The 20578-nt window shown below is 46.6% G+C and overlaps 1 protein-coding gene across 3 annotated transcripts; it reads right to left on the reverse strand.

The window, feature by feature from the left end:
• Nucleotides 1–10429: 10429 nt before the first annotated feature.
• GLUL (glutamate-ammonia ligase) lies at nucleotides 10430–20401 on the reverse strand. Of its 3 annotated transcripts, none has more exons than XM_057552799.1 (8): nucleotides 20243–20379; nucleotides 19077–19190; nucleotides 17053–17231; nucleotides 15572–15748; nucleotides 13868–14014; nucleotides 13325–13452; nucleotides 12920–13119; nucleotides 10430–12350 (listed from the first exon to the last, which is right to left on the reverse strand). In XM_057552799.1, the coding sequence occupies exons 2-8, from the start codon at nucleotides 19085–19087 to the stop codon at nucleotides 12032–12034; spliced, it is 1161 nt and encodes a 386-aa protein (XP_057408782.1). In that variant the 5' UTR covers nucleotides 19088–19190; nucleotides 20243–20379; the 3' UTR covers nucleotides 10430–12031. The 3 variants fall into 3 exon arrangements, with proteins under 3 accessions (XP_057408782.1, XP_057408788.1, XP_057408798.1); XM_057552805.1 differs by having other exon boundaries at nucleotides 15587–15748; nucleotides 20243–20378; XM_057552815.1 differs by lacking the exon at nucleotides 19077–19190 and having other exon boundaries at nucleotides 20243–20401.
• Nucleotides 20402–20578: the final 177 nt, after the last annotated feature.

The following is a 20578-nucleotide window of genomic DNA, read 5'->3' on the forward strand; positions in this document are numbered from 1 at the left end:
CTGGTGATGTCACTGCCCATGGTCCCCTGGAAGCAGGTGGCCTCCTCGCCACTCTGGCCCAGCCTCTTCAGGTGAACCCTGCCCCCTTCCTGTCACCTTCCTGGACCCCCAAAACAATATCAATGTCCCTTGTGTCTTGGGGAGTATTTCCTTTAAGTCTTCTCAGAGGCTCCCTTTCTTGGGGAGCCCTCTGTGCCCTCCCCCAGTAAGATTTAAAGTGTTTGAGCTTTCACTTAAAGACTACTGGGGAAGTAGTCTCCCATTAGCTTCAGATTTCCACCCAGCTTCGGTTTCCACCCAGCAACCCAACCTTCCCCTGAGGCAAAGAAACAAAAATCCCAGCTAACCGATGGCCAAGCTGTGGGGTCAGCTGGGGGTGGGGGAGGGGAGGACTACCTGCTAAAGTGCTCTTGGAACCACCCTCAGTAACCTTAGCACAAGGGTAGACAGGATACTATACACTGGGTGAACGCTGCCCTGATTTTTTAAAATACAAATTTTGGTAGTGAAACTGGCAAGCTTTTTATTTTATTTTTATAATTTTTAAATTTAAATTTATTTATTTATTTATTTATTTATTTATTTATTTTTGGTTGTGTTGGGTCCTCGTTGCTGTGCGCGGGCTTTCTCTAGTTGTGGTGAGCGGGGGCTACTCTTCGTTGTGGTGCACAGGCTTCTCATTGAGGTGGCTTCTCTTGTTGCAGAGCACGGGCTCTAGGCATGCGGGCTTCAGTAGTTGTGGCATGCAGGCTCAGTAGTTGTGGCGCATGGGCTTAGTTGCTCCACAGCATGTGGGATCTTCCCGGACCAGGGCTCGAACCTGTGTCCCCTGCATTGGCAGGCAGATTCTCAACCACTGCGCCACCAGGGAAGTCCCTGGCAAGCTTTTTAATACCGACAAAATTTTAGAAAAATCATGAAAGCAAATTATCAAGTGGTAATCAGAAACAAAAGGCCTGATCATGACAAATAGGCTAACTAAGAAAAAGTCATGACAACCTGGCCAGATACTTTTTATTCTTTTCTTTTCTTTTTTTTTTTTATAGTGTCACTAAAGTAGTAGATAAGTACAAATCTTTTCTGACAAAATTTGTCTTGATTTCGTAAGACATTTGAAAAAAATCTCTTATGAGTAAACTAAACAAGCTGAAAAAAATGTAAACTGGATTTAAGTTAAAGTTAGATGGATTGGTATCTGGTTGAACAACGAATATTCATAGAGCATTGATTGATGAATTGATTCCAACCTGAAAGGAAGTCTTCCAGAGTTTTGCAGCAGAATATTCCACTTAGCTCTGCCTCCATTCTGTTTTTTGTCATTTACTTGATTGAAGAATTTATAGTAATCCAGTTACATAATTTACCAGTGACTCAAAGGGAGAAACAAGATAAATTCAAAAAGATCACAATGGCTTGAAAAAGTTGTACCAAAGTCAGCAAGATGATTTGTAACAAGGATAAACTTTTGGTTTTTTAATATTTGTTTTATACTGGACTATAGTTGATTTACAATGTTGTGGTAGTTTCAGGTGTACAGCAAAGTGATTCAGTTATACATATACATATATCTATTCTTTTTCAAATTCTTTTGCCATTTAGGTTATTACAGAATATTAAGCAACGTACCCTGTGCTATACACTAGGTCCTTGTTGATTATCTATTTTAAATACAGTAGTGTGTTTGGACTTCCCTGGTGGTCCAATGGTTAAGACTCTGAGCTCCCAATGCTTATGAAGGCCTGAAATTCAAGAGCACAAGTGTATGTTGGTTTAAGAGCAATGTATTCCTTTCCCCAAGGATTTTAATAGACTGCAAATGCAACCGGTATAAGACTTTCAAAAAGTCAACAAAATTTTTCTTATGTTAATTAGAAATTTGGTGTCTAGAAGAAGAAAGAAGCAGGCACCTGTTTTTTTTTCTTTAATAAATGTATTTATTTATTTATTTATTTATATTGGCTCCGTTGGATCTTCGTTGCTGCGCGGGCTTTATTTGCGGTGAGTGGGGGCTATTGTTCATTGTGGTGTGCGGGCTTCTCATTGCGGTGGCTTCTCTTTGTTGCAGAGTATGGGCTCTAGGCGCGGGCTTCAGTACTTGTGGCACGCCGGCTCAGTAGTTGTGGCTTGTGGGCTCTAGAGCGCAGGCTCAGTAGTTGTGGCACATGGGCTTAGTTGCTCCGTGGCAAGTGGGATCTTCCTGGACCAGGGATCGAACCCGTGTCCCCTGCTTTGGCAGGCAGATTCTTAACCAGTGTGCCACCAGGGAGGTCCAAGACACCTGTTTTAAAATCATACCCATTAGAATTGTCCTAGAGAATCAGCCTTTTAGAACTGGATCACTGACCAGAGAATATCTAGAGGAATGAGAACAGGCTGGGGAAGGATCTAGAAGTCATTGCAGGACAGAAGTAACTGGGAATGTTCAATGTGAAAAAGAAATGACTCAATGGAGACATGAGTCCTGTCTCAACTCTCTCAAGAATTTTCATCTGAGAAAGATTAGCCTCCTGGGTCTGTGTAATTTCAGAGGGCAGAATGAGGATAAAGATGAAAAGAAAGGAAAAAACAAACAACAACTACAGAGAAGCAACTTTTACCTTATCATAAAGAAAAGCATAAAGCATTGCATAAATGGAAAGGGCTTCCTTATGATATAGTGATCTCCCTGCCCTAGAGAGTTTGAGCCTAAAGTGCATGACAGCCTATAATGAATGCTGTAAAAACAGTTTCTGAACCTGGAAGGCTGCACAAAATCAGCCGTTGGGCAGGAGTTTTTAACCTGAATCCCTGGGTAGGCTTCAGGCAGACTCTGAACACATTGAAATTATATAGGAGGGAATCTGTATCTATCCATAACTGCTTCTATTTGTACCTTTTAACCAGAGTGTCCAAGAAAGGAATAACCCAAAATAAAGTTTAGGGTGACTGTCCTAGGCTGACTTCCACTTCTGATTCTAGGATTCAAATTCCTGCACCAACATCTTTGCATGCCAAAGGTCAGTGAAACTTCCAATGAGCATGCATTGACAAGAAAAGAGGATTCTTTGGATGCCTGGGACATAGATGTGGGCCATCCCTACCTCAGCATCACTACTTTTGGCTTCGGATTTTTTTCTTTTTTTTTTTTTGGTCATGCCGTACCATGGCTTGCGGGATCTTATTTCCCTAACCAGGGATCGAACCCAGGCCCCCCGCATTGGAAACTTGGAGTCCTAACCACTGAACTACCAGGGAATTCCCTTGGCTTCATATCTAATCTGGAGTAAATGAAACAAAGTGACATTTTGTGGGTACAAATTCAAAACCCTTTAGCCTTCTTTGGCACCTGCTCCTGATGTCTACCCAAGCTCCTAGAAGCAGGTGAGAGTAGGCTCTAAACTTCCGAAATAAGGCAGAAGAAAAAGGCCTCAGGTCTTCAGGACCCTCTGGGGCTTTCCCACTCACCAGCCCCTGACTCACGCAGTCAGCATGGAATTGTCTTGGAGGCTGCATGAATGGAGACAGTGTCATGCCTGTTTGTCTTCCACCTAGAACACTCTGTGCTACACCATGCCAGGCAGCTGCAGCCTCCAATAGGACACCAGTGGGCCCCGGGGTGATGCCTGCAGACAGCTGGCACTCAGCGAGCTTTTCCACAGATTGTGACCTGAAGGAGGCCCCCAGCCCAGCTCAGATGAGGGGCGGAGAACTTTTCAGGTAGCATATCCTGTCACTGGAGACCAAGAACATATGAACAGGCAGGAGAAATAAATAGTCTCCTTATCCCCACTCTCCCTTCCAGTTTTTCTCTCTTTTCTGCTCCTCCATTCTTACTCTCTTTCCGTATTCTCTCTCCACTGCTTTTTTTTGGTAATCTTTTAAATTTTTTATTTATTTATTTATTCATCTTTGGCTGTGTTGGGTCTTCGCTTCTGTGCGAGGGCTTTCTCCAGTTGCGGCAAGCGGGGACCGCTCTTCATCGCGGTGCGCGGGCCTTTCACTATCGCGGCCTCTCTTGGTGCGGAGCACAGGCTCCAGACGCGCAGGCTCAGTAGTTGTGGCTCACGGGCCCAGCTGCTCCGCGGCATGTGGGATCTTCCCAGACCAGGGCTCGAACCCATGTCCCCTGCATTGGCAGGCGGATTCTCAACCACTGCGCCACCAGGGAAGCCCCCTCCGCTTCTTTTATTGCTCTTCCCCTCCCCTTCTGTGTGACATCTCAGTTGGCTCAGTGCCACTATTCAAAATTTTAGTTACATAATATGGCTTATGAAAGTAAAATAACCCTGCCACCTGCCATGCCAGGCTGGGTGAAACCCAGATGAAAAAAAAAAAACACCTGGTGCTTGGTGCTTCTGGGTTTTCTTGGATTCTTCGCAAGGAGGATCAGCAGAAAAGGGCTTGCATGTTCTGAGGGCACCAGACATCTGAGTCTCCCTTCAGATGAACTCAGTCAGGTCTTGGAGCTTTCCATCCTGTTAAAAGGCAGAGGAAGAACAGGTCAGAGACAAGGGAAGGTGGGGCCGGAGTGATCGGTGGCAAAGACAGACTCAATGATTAAATAAACGTGAGAACTAGGACAGGAACCTTCCATTCTTTCCATACTCTGTCACCACCTCTGGAATTCTAAGTTGGCATCTCTGCTGAAAACTTTGCACAATACACACTAGTTTAGTAGCCACTAGACGTATTTCTTGGTTTCTCCATTGATGTGAAGACAAAGGGCAGGTCCATATCAATAGCTTCAAGCTCCCAGAAGTGACTTAGGTTAACCTCGTCCCCTGGGAGATGTCCCTGGCTCCCAGATCTTGATTATTCAGGCAGAAATATTAATGCAACCCCCCCCCCCAGGGGTTTCTCCTGGGAATGCTGTGGTAAGAACATAGTTTTTTGGGGTTTCTGGGTTTGTATTCATTCTGCTGAGGACTCGCCTTTTTCTCCTAAGTATGGATCAGGAAAAGGGCTCATCCATAACGTCATTTTTTAGGATTAGAGAAAGTTTAGCCTAGGCTAAAGGGGAATCCATCACACTGTGTATATATCTTCTCCAAACATTTTAATCCAGGTGAAATGTGGATTACAATGACCATCAAGGGTATCTTTGACAGAAAGGAGATATCTCACAGAGGAGCATGCAGGTTTGGGCTTGTAGTGGAGCTAATATGAATGGAGAGGTTGCACCTGGCTTTGGAAGGCCTATAGGAGTCCAGTCTGGGAATTTACTTTATATTCACACACACCTGGGGGCATTTTTGGTCCCTGGAAACATTGTCTCTATTTTCTTGCCTGCTCCGTGTTCCCTGTATGGCTCCCAGAGGACCTTCCTGCTGTTTGGGATGGAGAAAGGGAAAGACATATCCAAATTATTCCTCGGTCCCAATTAAGTGCAGGCAATGAACTGGAAATCCTTAATTCCACTCTCTGACAGACAAGAGAGAATCATTAAAAATAGGAATCAAAGAAATGAAACCAGAAACTGTAAACAAAAGACTTTCTCCCAGGATAATACTTCAATCTTTACTATTGTCTCAGGGCCAAAGCTGCCCATTGTGATACATTTAAAGATTGGCCCAAGCTCAAGAGGTGGAGTTTTTCCTTCCTCTAAGCATGGACTGAATTTCGTGACTCAGTTCCAGCATATAGAGCATGGCAAAAGTGATGGGATATCACTTCTAAGATTAGGTTATCTCTCTCTCTCGCTTTCATTTTCTTTCTTGCTTCACTCACTCTGAAGAAAGATGTGTCTTGAGTGGCACTGTGGAGAGGCCTGTGTGGCAAGGAACTGTAGCCTCCTGACCAGTCATGTGACTGAGCTTGGGAACAGATCCTGTAGTGCAGTCACATCTTCATAAACTGCAGCTCTGACAGTTTGACTCAACCTCCAAAGAAACTCTGGGCAGAACCACCCAGCTATGTCACTCCCAGATTCCTGACCCCAGGAAACCGTATCAGATAATAAATATTTGCTGTTTTCAGCTGCTATATTTTTGGAGTAATTTGTTATGCAGTGATGGGTAACACACTTCAATGCTTTCAAATTGTATATATCCCTCAGGGATGGAGAGTACTGGGTTAATTTCCCTGGGAAAGATTGTCATCCAGCTTTAAGATTCCTGTACATGAAGCAGGAGTCTTCAAACAGAGAGAAACTGTTCTCTCTAACCTAGAAGAAATGAGTTTTAAATAGGTTAAATATTCCTATTATTACTCATACTAAAATGTTGCCTCATATTTTTTCCCCCCAAAGAAACACTGTGTCAAGGTGTGACTTGTTCATTTCTTTCAGACTTCTCCAACATCCCTGACTTTCTGAATTTAGCTGTGAACCTTGATCACAAATAAATAACTGTAAGTTGAAAGCAGTCATCCTCCAAGAAAGCAAATTTAACCCTTAACTGCTTCATTTCACGGTAGAACATGGTTCACTGCACGGAATTCTAAATCCAGAAGGAATTTCAGGGATGTCCATAGCTTATCTCAGGCTGATTCTATTAGGATGGTGTCAATTTCTGTACAAATGAATCATTTAATGCCAGATAATCTAGGTATCAATGTGTTCCCAACTGTCCCCTCCTTAGGGAAGGGAGGAACCTGCAAGACTCAGCTGTTTCCAGGATAGAGCAGTTGGGGTGATCATCCTTGAAGGCCCTGCATTTGGGACCAGGGAGAGGAGACTATTTCTGGACCAGGTAATTTGGGACAAATGGCAGGAGTAAGGAAGCTCATACACAAATCATTAACATCTAAGATTCATGCTTGTGATAAACTGCCCTCCCACCCCCATCCTCCACCCTCTATTCACTTCTTTTAGCCACTGACACTGATAATGACCTTTCCAGTTAATTCGACAAACATTTATCAAAGGCTTACATGGCTACAGTGCCTTAAGTAGGTTAGGCCATAATGTATTTATGTAAATATGTTAATAGGGTGCCAGTTTCTGGTTCCTAAGCCCACCTAGGAATGAGTCTGGAGGTAGGTTATTTGGGGAGGAGAAACCCAGTACATTCATTTCATGATCCTCTCTTGTAAAGAAAGCCCTGGGGAAGTGGATTCTCCTACTATACCGTCTCTCTTAATATATCACAAATTCCTTGCCAGAGACCAGACAAGTCACTTCTCCTGCCCTCCCCCAATCCTCTTTCCTCCCTTCTACCAGTATGATACTGTACTTCATTATATAGCATTATTTGAGTAGTTATCAAAACAGCTCAAAAAATCATTTGAGGATAAGCTAGTATACATAGCAATATGCCCAGAAGTCTCATACTGTTTCATGATGCCAATGACACTCTTAGCTGTCAGAGGGAGGGGCATGAAGAAGAGGAAGAATTTCTATTCACTTGACACCCTCATTCCTATGTTTGCACCAAAACACCAAAAAGTAATGCCTATTTGGTCTGCATTATATCTATTAAATTTTGGAGGTATCTTGAATGCGTCTCCCATTTAACGTCAGTAGAGCAGAATAATAGTCACAAAGGAGGAGTTATTCTGAATCTTTACTGAAAGGCAGGTGCAGAAAGGCTGTCATGCAGAGTTTAGATTTGATGAGTGTGCACCCACTGGAGTTAAGCCTATATAGATCTGCTGACTATGCCATAAGGTGGAGGAGTAGAGGAAGCTGAGACAGTCACAACCTCAAGACAATGCAAGTAACTTCATCTGAAATCCATGAGAAAGAGGACAACTTGCTGAGGTCCAAGGCCCTGCAAAAGCAAGTCATCAAATGACAACAGGAACTGCATAGACACTTCCTCTGTAACATGGGACTAGGACACCACCCCCTTTATATCAGAGGGGCTCCAGGCAGTGAATCATAGATAAACAATTAGTTGACAGTGCCCCAAAACTTCTTGTCCATTACGCCCAGGAGAGGGTAGAATTAGAAAGGGTTGGCAGTAGAACCATGCTCTGAGAATGATTATAGCATCTATGTCCTGCCTCCCCACTCCTAGTGACAGCTTTTCAGACCAATGAATCTGCTTGAATATGTACTGCTTCTGGAAGAGATATTCTTAAGTTCTTGTCTCCTTTATAAGGTGCTATAGCTTTTGCAGAAGGTTCATGTAGGGTACCTGGATTGTGTTCTAATGTGTACATATATGCATATGTCCCAACATGGTATGTGTCTGTATTTTATATATGTGCATATATCTGAATATTATAAAATCAAGTTGACTTTTTTTTTTAATGAGTAGCTGGTGATTGAGCTAAAGCCTATAAAATGATAGGGCTCTAATCAAGTCAAACTGTTTACAGTAGCAATCTACCTGAAGCCTTTGGAATGACATGGTAACTTGCCACTACTCATAGAGCAACATGAGGCTCTTGGCAGTCTGACTCCAGCCAGACCCAACCACGCCAGCAGTCATTAAAAATTCAGTAAAACAGAACTTCACCTTAGTGCCATGACCAGAGTTAAAACACAGCCAAACCACCAAGACCTCACGGGTTTAACACCACCCAATAGAGTTGTGGGCTTAAAGCTTGCAAAACTCGTACTTAAAAATAATTCATGAAACAAGTCCTGTAGGCACCATGACAGGTCGGGATACAGCCCTGAGAAAGAAAAACAGGATTCCTGCCTTCATGAAGTTTACAATCAAAAAGTCTAGTGAGTGAAGGGCTTTCTTTGTGATAGCAAGTTACTTTTCAAACTTTGTACTTTTATTGGTGTAAGGGCCAAGGAGTAGTTGGAATTACCTAAGTGCAGCCTTTGGTGAGATATTTGGAGCCCCGGCAACAAGTATTTGTTTAGGAAGTTCTTTTATCCACTAGGGTAACATTCTACCCAGCAGCGCAGATCTGGCTTCTTAAATGATCCCAGTAGTAACCATCCAAGGAACTCCTTGGAATCCCTTATCAGCTCCTTGACGTTCTTCTACTAGCTTGTGTTGTCATTTAGCTCTTATCCAATAACTAGCAGGATGGAATTAAGGGAACTCGTGTTTAAAATGGAGAAACTCCTTTTGTGAATACTGGCCTGTCTCTTTAAGGCTGAAGGCTTGGCCGTCATTCTGTTTAATCTATCACTGATAAAGTTATCACGTAGCCTAGTGTCTGCTAAATGAGCTATAAAAACCACCTTAGAAATACAAGGGGATTGCACTGTGACCTGTAGGTCAAAGCTAACTCTATGTAAGAGGGTGGAGAAGGAAATATACTAGTTGTTTCCACCTAAATCCTGATCACATTGAGAATTCCTTTCTACGTCATCTGTCAGAGAATTGCTAACAATGAGCACACAAGCAGAGTGCTCAGGTTATTTCCTTAATGTAGTGCTTGCGCTGTGCAGAGTACCCCTCACCAAGAACTGTGTGGGTGACCCAGGGAAGGGAAGCCAACTTCCGCTGGAGAGAGGGAAATAGAGCTTCCGTTGAAATAAATAATTTATCAGCAAAACCTGGAAAACGCTGAGAGCAAGAGGGCACTCTTAATAATCATGCCAAAACATGGTGCAAACTGGGACCACTCCCAGCAAACCAATAGATAAGATCATCCTACTTTGAAAATAGGACATAGCTTAGAAAAAAAAAAAAAGCAAATATCTAGGATTACCTAAGACTAGAGCAATAAGCACTTGCCCAAAGAAAACTCATCTCTATAAATTTGCTCTAACAGGCACCAGCTACCTCCAAACTGATAGAGGACACTACTTTTTAAAAAGGTAATTACGATTGCCCACAATACCTGGTACCTTACAAGGTCAAAGGATGAGTAAGTGTTTTTGCTAGAGGTACGTGCACAGCACCGCAGAGCAGGAGGGAGCTCCTACCCAGCCTGATGTGGAAATGAACTAAGGTAGGAAGAAGCCAGGACGGGGTGGAAGAATTTCCAGGTAAAGGGACAGGGAGCAAAGGCACCGAGGTGTCAACATAGTGCTTTTGGGGGTATCACAAGCAGCTCACTGGTCTAGTGCAAGGAAAGCGTATCCAAGGCATGTCTGGGGTTGGCTTGCCCTCAGCACAGCCAGCCTCGGAAGGCTTTAACCAGCGTAGCAACGTGGTCAATATTTGCTATTTAGATGAATCACTGGCAGCTGGGCACAGGATGAAACGGAGACCAGTAAGGATAGTGAGACCAGTTGAAAGCACACTAAACACTTTAGGCTGCTATAACATTAAGCCAGAGGGGTATTCAAAACAATGTGATAGCATGATAGGTCACAGCCAAGCTCTGGAGCACACGGAGGGGACAGTTGGTGTTTGTACCCTACTGCAAAATTCTAAGGCTGGGATACGCCTTAACCCAGATATCCAAATTCCCAAAGCACGGGAAAGATCTGGTTGGCAACGACTCAGGAAAGATGTTTTTCTAAATTCCAAGAACAGGTAAACGTGAACTTACTTTGCACCTCTTTTAAAAAACTCCCCTTTTTTGGTAGTAAAAGGGAATGAAGTGGCACATAGGGATTTAAAAGAATCACAAAGAAGCAAGTCAGAAGAGATCTTATAAATGTTAGGTTGATTTATAAGAGCTGCTCTGGGCAGTTAACACAGTTTGTTTACAATGAGTAGTTACCTAACTCTGAACATACTGTATGTACATGGCAATTAGAAGTTGTCATGCTAAGAAAAAACCATAGCCCGCCTGCTGCAGCCAACACAAAAACAGCCAGAAACACTAGGGGAAACGTAGGGACAAAGGTGGGGCTTGTTTTTATTATAAAAGAAAAAAAAAAAAAAACTCCTCAGGAATCTTAACAAAGGAAGGGAATATTTCACACTCAGAGAATAGACACCAGGACACAAAATTACAAGTGTTTTGACTCCAGACCTGTCCTCATCTCCTCCAACAGCAGACATGGGAAAGAGACAGCTGAAGCAAACAAGCAATTCTGCAAAACAAAGACTTAGAAACCCTACAAATATGATTAAAATCTAAACTTGTTTTGCTTTAAAAAAAAATTTTTTTTTTCATATATCAAAAGGCCTGCTTTAGTGACATGCTAGTCCCACCAGAAAATAACCCCCAAAGCCCCTTGTCAGTAACATGCTCAAGTTGACCAGCCAACTCATATTTCCAAACCCCTGTGTGTACAAGTACGTGTGTGTCTTTTGAACCGAAGCCCCAGGGCTCAGGTGACTGCTGCTGCTTCCGAGGGCTGCCACAGCCAACCTGTGTCAGCCTCCCCAGAAGGGTGAGCAGGGCAGAGAAGTCCTGAAGCGGTAGTGAGGGGATAAGAGCCCAGCAGCCAACTTGTCAAGCACCCCCCCACCACCCCACCACCCCCCGCAAAAGGAGACCCTTATTCTTAACCAGACTACTCAACTCAAATTTGGCTCCCTGTGACCAGAATGGTTTGTACTCCCTAAGGAGAAAACACACATTTATCTGCACACCCGTATATATAATTTTTTTGTTTTTACATTTAAATATAAAAATACTACTCTGCTTTGTGTTATAAATGGAGGAGCAAACAACACGGGACTCTTTCTTTTAAGGTAGGGCTATCCATCCATTTATGCTGAGCTTGTCAGGGCATTTAGCCCCAGGCAAGGGAAGCACCACACCAGGAGATCTAGGGCGTTTTCCTACCTGATTTCCCACCCTTCCTTCTCCCCTAATTCTCACTTTTAATAGAAAGTTGGTTATAACCTTTATAAGTAATGGAATTTCTCACCAAGAAAGGGAAATCCTAACCTTACCACAGAATCAAGCCCCCTGCCCCCCACTCAGCTACCACGCAGAGAAAGTCCTCCCCCTCCCTTCACAAATACTATGCTCTCTGTCTGGATAGCTATGCTTATTGGACAAACACACCTGATTAAATGGAAGCAGTGGTTATGTTTCCCCAACCCCGCCCCGACTAACGCACTAGAAAGCTTCAGTGATAGGAAAAAAAAATGGGGGGGGGGCGGTAGGTGGGTGTGAAGAGATTAAGAACTTGACCCCTCTATCCTGGCCAAAGAAAGCAAGAGTGAGGAATAAAAAAAGACCATGATATCCCACCCTTTGAGTTAACAGCTATTATGACAGGTGAGAGGGGCGAGAGTGGGAGCAGGATGTAGGATTAGGAAGGGTTTTGACGGCTGCAAGTCTAGTCCACTTAGTTTTTGTACTGGAAGGGCTCGTCGCCAGTTTCGTTGAGAAGACACGTGCGGATGAGGGCTTCCGTCACCGCAAAGGGGTCACAGTTGGCAGAGGGGCGACGGTCTTCAAAGTAACCCTTCTTCTCCTGGCCGACAGTCCGGGGAATGCGGATGCTAGCGCCGCGGTTGGCCACACCGGCAGAGAAGTCGTTGATGTTGGAGGTTTCGTGGAATCCAGTTAGGCGCCGGGCGTTGTCCAGGCCCCCCTTGGGATCGTAGGCTCGGATGTGGTACTGGTGTCGCTTGCTTAGTTTCTCGATGGCCTCCTCGATGTACCTGGAGGAGACAGTTAAGATGAGGGTCCAACCCGCCCTTCAAGGGCAGAGGAGCAGGTGTGGATCCAAGAATGGAGTGACTCATCTACCAAAGACTGTTTTCCAGGGTCTAATTCACCAAAACACGGCCCCAGGAGAACAAATTCTCCACAAGGGCAGCACTTTGCCTTGTAACCTGTTTGTCTCTCAGTGCTCAGAAGAGTGCTAGACATGCAGTAGATGGCATTTGTTGAATGAAAAGACCCCAATCAAGGACTTTCTTTCTCCCACCCGCAGGCATTAAATTCATTCATAAGCCTGTACTGTTAACTAATTTAGTTCTTACTAAAGACTTTCAAATGCATTCATCTGTGTCAGCTTTCCCCTATCACCATCCTTGAATCCTACTCCTAGAGTATTTTTTGGGTACTTTTCAAATAGAAACAAAATGACAGGATCAGAAGACAGTTTTTGAAGCCAAGGGCTAAGGTACGAACTGAGAAGGCGGCTTACTCATCCCCAATACATCAAACCCTTGGCAAGTATTCTTGCCAAGAGAGTGAAGCAGCCCCAGCAGGAGGCGGCACTCACTTCAGACCATTCTCCTCTCGCATGGCCTTGGTGCTGAAGTTGGTGTGGCAGCCGGCACCGTTCCAGTTCCCAGGAATGGGCTTAGGATCAAAGGTGGCAATCACTCCGAAGTCTTCACACACACGATGCAAGATGAAGCGGGCCACCCAGAGATGATCTCCCATGTCGATTCCTTCACAGGGCCCTATCTGGAATTCCCACTAGAGAGAACGAGAAGACTGGCCTTTAAAGCAAAACCCACTGCTCACCCCAACCCAGAAGCTCTGACGTGTGCACCCTTCTCACCTCTAACTCCAAGCCACCTTGAGGACTTCGGGTTAAGGAGCGGGGCCCCAGAGCAGCCCTTGCTAGCAAAAGTCCCCACTTGCCTCTAGGCGGGGAAGGTGATGGACTAGAGCCATTTACCTGGGCAGGCATGACCTCGGCATTGGTGCCCCCGATCTTGATGCCGGCATACAAGCAGGCCCGGTAGTGCGCCTCCACGATGTCCCTGCCATAGGCTTTGTCTGCTCCCACTCCACAGTAGTAGGGACCTGCAGAGGCGTCAAGATGGAAGGTCAAGAGGCAGGACATCAAGAACATTCCTATCTATGTGAGATGCACGGTCCAAAGTCAGAAGTCAGAAAGCTCTCAACACTTGCTCTCTCTGGAATCACCGTCCCTGCCCTCACCTGGAGGTGCAGGAGTGGAGTGCAGGGGGCCCTCCTGGCCACATTCTCAGTAGGGCCAAAGGTTTTCCCGCAATGTTAATGTCTCAACATCCACATCTGGATTTGGGTATAGCACGAGGGCTCTCTCTCTTTACCGTATTATTTCAGCCAATCTCAGGGATACTCCCCTAGCTTTTTGATCCACAAGGATTCACTCCCATCTCTGGAGAGAGAGACTTTCCTTGCTAATTAAGCACTTGGGGAGGAGCAAGATTCACCCCTCAGCAAGGGGACTTACCTTGGGGCCCAGGGAAGCCGTTGGAAGGCCAACCAAAGGGATGCCCATCTGTGCCCATGAGAGTATATTCCTGCTCCATTCCAAACCAGGGGCGCTGGTTGCTCACCATGTCCATTATCCGTTTACAGGTGTGCCTTAAATTGGTCTCTAGGAAAAAGAAAGAGTCAACACACTATTAGAGACATATGGACAAATGTACCGAATTCCTGCATTGACGGGAAATAGTCCTTGGGCTCCAGGTACTTGAGATGTTGATTATAAGCTGAATTGACCCAGTGTTAACCTTTCTGTGCCCCGGTCGGTGTAAAAGGGGATGATAAGAGAAGCTATGATTATATATCTGCAGGGAGACTCTCAAAAGGCTTTATTTATAACTAAACTGGGTTACAACAAAGTCACATGGGAGTGGATCCAGAACAGAGCAAGTTTTCACCTTATCTGCAAGCTGGCTCCTTCCCAAATACCAAATGTCAGGCACTTAAACCCTCTATTCACAAAAGAACTGCTTCTAGCTGTCAGACTTATTCCTAGTTTCTCAAGCATTTAGAGCCAAATCTACAATTTTTATTGAGAGAATCATTTGCCTATTAAGAGCCTTACATTCCAGGTGAGCAGATAAAGTGTTAAGTTCTATATAGTATTGGTTAGTACAAAAAAATAAAAATAAAATAAAATGCGACAAGCTCAACTGGGAACAATTTCTAACCCAGAACAGAACTTTATAGACTCATTATGGCTGTTTCACTATGTCCCAGGAACCATTTTAAGACCTCTACGTTATATCAAAGAAAACCCCCAACTTCGTCTTCCTAACAGCCCTGAGGTGGGTATTACGAGTCTCCGCTTTTACAAATGAGAAAATGAGGCTCAGAGATGGTAGGTAGCCTGCCCAGGGCACAGCACAAGCAGCAAAGTCAGGAAACCCTGCTTGTCGACTTCAGAGCTCAGGCCCTTTACCACAATTTGATAATGCCTCTCAAAACAAACACAAGTAAGGTCCAGAGTCACTAAGTGACTTGCCAAAAAGTCTCACTGGCTGAGACTCCAGCTGAGCTTAAAAAGGTGAATGGTGGAGAATTGGGAGCAATGGGTATGCCAGACAAAAACCAAAGGTGCAGTTACAGCAAACCTCAAGGCAAACATTATGTTATCAGTGAACCAAGATGCTCTTATTTTAGTCAGTGGACAGAGAAAGAAGACAAGCTCTCTGGAATGAAAAGGCAACCAATATTTAACATACAATTCTTCTCTATCATTTGCACATACTAACTCAATTAATCCTCTAAACAACTTTATGAGATGGATTTCATTATTTTCCCCATTTTAAAATCAGGGAAGTGAAAAGTATAGGGGAAAAATAACTTGTCCAAGTTCATACCAAGTAAGTGACAGATCTAGAACTCAAACCCAACATTCTAACTTCAGAATCCGTGTTCTTAAAATCTACAGGCAGGAGAACTGTGACATGCGGCACTCCCCCGGCAAACAGATTTAGAAGAATCCAATGTCGTTTTATGGAACCAACAATGGGAGGATGGACCATACAACCTCTCTGAACAAGGAAGTTCAGGACGGAGAGGTCCATGTCCAATCCTTCAGACTTCTAAGACAGTTCTGAGATAAGCTCGTCTTTCCAATACCGATTTTGGAATATCCTCTCCCGCCCGCCTTTACAATTCATGGATTGGGGTGGGGTATCCATACCTATCCTGTACACACCTGCAGGCTTTCGGTTGTACTTGAAGACTTCACAGAACACCAGCTTGTTGGGGTCCTTGCGGAAAGGGTCCCGAAACATGGCAGCAGGGACGAGATACATGTCACTGTTGGAGCCTTCGGATTGAAAAGTACTAGAGCCATCAAAATTCCACTCCGGCAACTCTGGGGTAAAAAGAGAGGGGAAAATTATAGTTAAAATGCACAGGAACTTTTCAGGTCTTCACAAGATCTATACTCTCTTGTCCAGAAAGCCAGTGAGGTACGCATGACTGCCACTATTAACATGCAAACCCTGAGGTTCGCAGGTAGCCCTAGAGTCCTTCCTATCTGAGTTCCTAGTAAGACCATTGGCATCACTTTCTTAAAAGAAGTTAACAGTCACAAGAACAACCTAAGAATGACGTTTCCTCCGTAAATAAGTCTACTGGACACCAAGGAGACAAACTGGATATCACCAGTCAGTCAGTCAGTCCTCATTTAAAGTATTGAAATAGGAGAAATAAAGATTCTCTGACAGCCAACTGTGTTGCTTCTTTCTCTAATTCCTCCCCCCACTGTGTGACGGACTGTCCTAGTTCAAGTGGTGTCCTTATTTTAACAGATGAGGAAACAGACACTAGCCGGTTGACTTATTCAACGGTGCTCCCATGTCACTTATCCACACTATGTTTTAAAGGCCAGTTCCTTCATCACTCCAGTTGACTATGAGTTCTCCGAAGGCAGAGACCAGACTCTCATCTTGTATTCCCAGGGCCTATCCAATACCTGCCACATAGCAGGTGCACAGTATATGCTTTATATTACAGTCATCCATTCATTTGCTCAAATGTGAACATTATCAGAAGAGTAACCTAACCTAAAAGCAGGTAAAAGATGATGGACCACGGTCCCTTTCCAGAAGGAGAGTGGCTATGATTTGTTCTAGACCAAAAGAATGAAGTTGTCACAACTCATAAAATAGCTCCTGTAGGATAAGCAATCAGCCAGTTTAAGAATTTCCAAAAGTGGCATCAACTAAAAACTAATGAGGGTTGGTCCTAGAGACCACTTTAGGGTGTTTGTTTTGCATGTAGAACCTCAGTGACTCATGAGTCTGAAACAGCATTCAAAGAGTTTGTAAAGTAGATGGCATAGTCAGGTTAGAGCGGTGGTTTTCAAACTGGGTTCCTGGCGGTACCTTAGGGCCAATTAAGTAGGACTGCCCAAGTCAACAAAGCTTCCAACCCCTCTCTCCCCCCAGACTTAGTCTCTTTTCCTTCAATATACTGGCTTCCACTCAAGATGTCATTTAAATGAAGGGGTCCATTGCTGTTATGCTTGGAGGCAGTGTAGGAGCTTAATGTTGGTTGAATGAAGTCTGAAAAGCCCCGCCTTCGAAAAGCTTTACAAACAGAGGCCAAATCTAGTGGCTCGGTCTCAGGCTGCTGCCCACCCTCACGCTGCTCCCACCCAGCTCAGCCTCTCACCTTCTATACACTTGGGCTCACAGTCGAGGGTCCGGGTCTTGCAGCGCAGTCCTTCTCCAGTACCGTCAATCCAGATATACATAGCTTGGACTTTCTCACCCTGAGGCAGAGACATGTACACCTGCTTGATGCCTTTGTTCAAGTGGGAGCTCGCCGAGGTGGCCATGGTGGAAGGTGTTCTGGAGAGAGACAAAATAAAATAAAATAAAATAAGAACACCAACTCCAGGGGGCTTCCCTGGTGGCGCAGTGGCTGAGAATCTGCCTGCCAATGCAGGGGACACGGGTTCGAGCCCTGGTCTGGGAAGATCCCACATGCCACGGAGCAACTGGGCCCGTGAGCCACAACTACTGAGCCTGCGCGTCTGGAGCCTGTGCCCCGCAACGGGAGGGGCCGCGATGAAGAGCGGCCCCCGCACCGCGATGAAGAGTGGCCCCCACTTGCCGCAACTAGAGAAAGCCCTCACACGAAAACTAAGAGACCCAACACAGTCATAAATAAATAAATAAAATAAATAAATAAAGTATTAAAAACTATTAAAAAAAAAAAAAAAAAAAAAAGAACACCAACTCCAAACAGATCCTCTGACGCAATAAGGACAATTAAATCAAGAAGCAGCGGGAGTGGCGGCCCCTCCCTTTGGAAGTCACACACTCAAAAGTACAGTATGTTTATTTAACTTGCTTTCAGGGAGATTAAACTTTTATACTAGACAAAAGTCTCCTTATAAGCTTCCTCAAGCCAGAATCTAAACTTGTGAGCACTAAGCTCTACTTTTTGCAGTTTATCAGAGGTAGAGGAATTGTTTCATTTTTCACACTAAGATACTAGAGGGAGAAAAAAAAACCCCAAACACAATGAAGATACAAAAGTTCTGAAACAGAAAGTCTGCAGAACAGACATTGTCTCCAAGTAGAATCCAGCCACAGAAAGGCTTGGCTGCTATGATCTCTGGGTTAAGTCTTCCCTTTTCCTCACACCCCAGAGGATATCTTAGTAAAAAGGCCTTTTGAAGATTCCTCCACCCTTCCAGAAAACAAACACCTCCCCCCCCATTTAGTTGGTAGGATGAAACAAGGGGGCTAGCTAGAAGATTTAAGTGGCTGGTGGCTTCCTAAAAGAACAGCAGTTATTACAATTACCAAGATGTAAACATAGCCAATCCAAGTTGGATCCTAAGATACACGCTAGCATAATTTGCATTAGTCTGAGGCAAAGTTCTCACTTCAGAGAGGAGATTTAAGTTTGACCAGATTCTTCCACCAGAGACCTTTTCAAGTAATTAAGAAGCTTTTCTAAATCAAAAAGCTCTGGGGTTTCAAAAGCTGAGGCATGCTAAAAACTGCGAGCCTCCACCGCAAAACCCCTGAAAGAAGAGACACTGAAGCCACAAAACCAAACCAAACCTCAACATTAAGAGGAAACGTCCTACCCCTCCCTCCGCTGTCGACAGCCCAGGGTGGCTGGAAAGGGAACACACTGTTCTCCTCCAATGACTTGGGTAACTTTCTGAAGTACAGTGGCAGAGTTTCTATGGGCAACCGTCCATGTTTGCCCAGCTGAAAACATAACTGCTTCTCCCTCCAACAGCCTCCCCCTCCCCCCCCCAAAAGAGGAGTAGCTGTCTGTCAAGCAGTGTTAGCAGAAAACCACTAACCTTGCCTACTTCCTCTAGAAGACTTGGTCAGTCAAATCCCACCCCCGACGCCCATCCTGCCTTTAAAAGCCAGAGGAAGCAATCCCTGACCCTTTCAGCTCCCACTAAAAGCTACAACTCGGTCTCTGGCTTTCGTCCCCAACCTGTTACACCTCCAATTTCAAACCACGCTGTCTCTCTTTAAGCCTCGGATCCTGCTCTTTTTGGTGACGAGTTGCATGCCAACAGCCTGGTCTACTATATCAACTGGTGCCGCCGAGGTGCCAAGATTACGTGGTGGGTGCTGGGAGGGATGGGATTCTGCAGTTTTTAGCTGTTTCTGCAGCTGCAGTGGGAGCCGGGGTCCTCATCCCTGCTCCTCACTCACCCCAGCCACATAAGGTCAACGGTATCGATGCCCTCCTTAGCCTTTCTCCTTTTGGAGCAGCGTTCGCGCCTCTCGTGGGTCTCCGGCTCTCGCTGGTCCAGGCACCGGAGCTTTCTGGGCGAGGGAGACGGAGAGGGAGAGGGAGAGGGAGTCGGAGAGCGGTCGGGATCGGACCGGGACGAGCAGGAATGCGAAGGCTGGTGGGTCAACGTCTCGATCTTGACTCGCGGTTTCTCTCTGGCGTTCACTGAGTAAGCGACGAAGCCGAAGCAGTTGGAGAGGGACCCCGAGGACCGAGACTCTAGGTCGTCATCTTCGTTCGTGGTCTTCTTCACGGATTTGCGGCCAGGGGAGGATCCCCGCTTCCCGCCCCCGGGGTGGTTGGGATAATCCACTTTGAGAGCAGCCCTTTCCCACAGAAAGGTCCCGAAAGTCGGCGCCCCGCCCCTTGGGCCCCCGTCTGGATCTCAGGGCCTAGCCGAGGGGGGCCATCCCTCTCCAAGGCCAGGGCTAGGAGGGGCGGGGGATGGGGACATCCGCCGGAGGGACAGCGTGCCGCTGCTGCCCCTGTCCGGCCGGCCAGGCCTCTCCACCCGCCGCGCCCGCAGGCCATGCCGCATCCCGGGCTCCCCATTGTTCAGTCACAGGGGTAGGCCCCCGGGAGCCCGCGGCGGGAGCGGGCCGCACCACAGACGCTCACAGCCCCTCGCCTCCGCGCAGGCGGCTAACCGCGACGACCGCCCCAGGGCCCGCCTCCGCGGAGGAAGAGAGCGAGGCTCCAGCAGGGGACCACTCCATCCACCACGCACACCACACGGCCGAGCCGGGGGCGCCGGGCCCGGGCAGTGGCTCCACAGCTCGCCCTGCCAAGCGACCTCCAGGGGCGGCGCTTAGGACCGCAAGCAGCTGAAGGAAGATCAAAACAACTCCCCGCCCTTCTCGAAGCCCTGGCGACTCGCGCGCCCCGCCATCGCCGACCCAGACCCGCCGGGAGGCACGGGCGGCGGAAGCAAGCGGGAGGGCCCGCAGGCCGGGGCGCAGAGTAGAGGCAGGAGGTGGGAAGGGGCCGAGCCGAGCTCAGCCGATCGGTCAGAGCGCGGCGGCTCGGGAGGCGGCGGGGGCGGCGCGCGACACTTCCGAGCCCCCCGGGCCGGCCAGGCGTTTACCTGGGCGGCGAGCAGGCGGCAGGGTGGGCAGGCCGTGAGAGCGAGGTGCGAAGAGGAAAGGCGAGGAGGCCGGAAGAGCTCCTTATACAGCCGGTTCTTCTCCCATTCTCGGCTCTGCAAGGCCGTCTGCGGCTCCGCACGCTTTATCGGCAGCCGGGGCCGCCCCCGGAGCCCTGATTGGCTCCCAGAGGCCCAGAGCCCGGGCGGATCAGCTGATGCGCGTCCCGGCACCGCGGCCATTGGGCGAGCCGTCGAGCGGGCGCCGCCGGGGTGGGGGCGAGCCGGCCCGGGAAAGAAAGAAAGGGAAAGGGCGGTGGGGGAAGGGGGTGTGGGGGA

Source organism: Balaenoptera acutorostrata, chromosome 1 (assembly GCF_949987535.1).
Source record: "Balaenoptera acutorostrata chromosome 1, mBalAcu1.1, whole genome shotgun sequence".
In the NCBI taxonomy this organism is placed as follows: domain Eukaryota; kingdom Metazoa; phylum Chordata; class Mammalia; order Artiodactyla; family Balaenopteridae; genus Balaenoptera; species Balaenoptera acutorostrata.

What these genes read in the sequence shown, in the direction of transcription:
- GLUL (XM_057552799.1), bottom strand. An exon ending in CCGAGGTCATGCCTGCCCAG is followed by an intron (nt 13,120 to 13,324) that starts GTAAATGGCTCT and finishes CGTTCTCTCTAG; the next exon opens with TGGGAATTCCAGATAGGGCC. An exon ending in CGAGAGGAGAATGGTCTGAA is followed by an intron (nt 12,351 to 12,919) that starts GTGAGTGCCGCC and finishes TGTCTCCTCCAG; the next exon opens with GTACATCGAGGAGGCCATCG.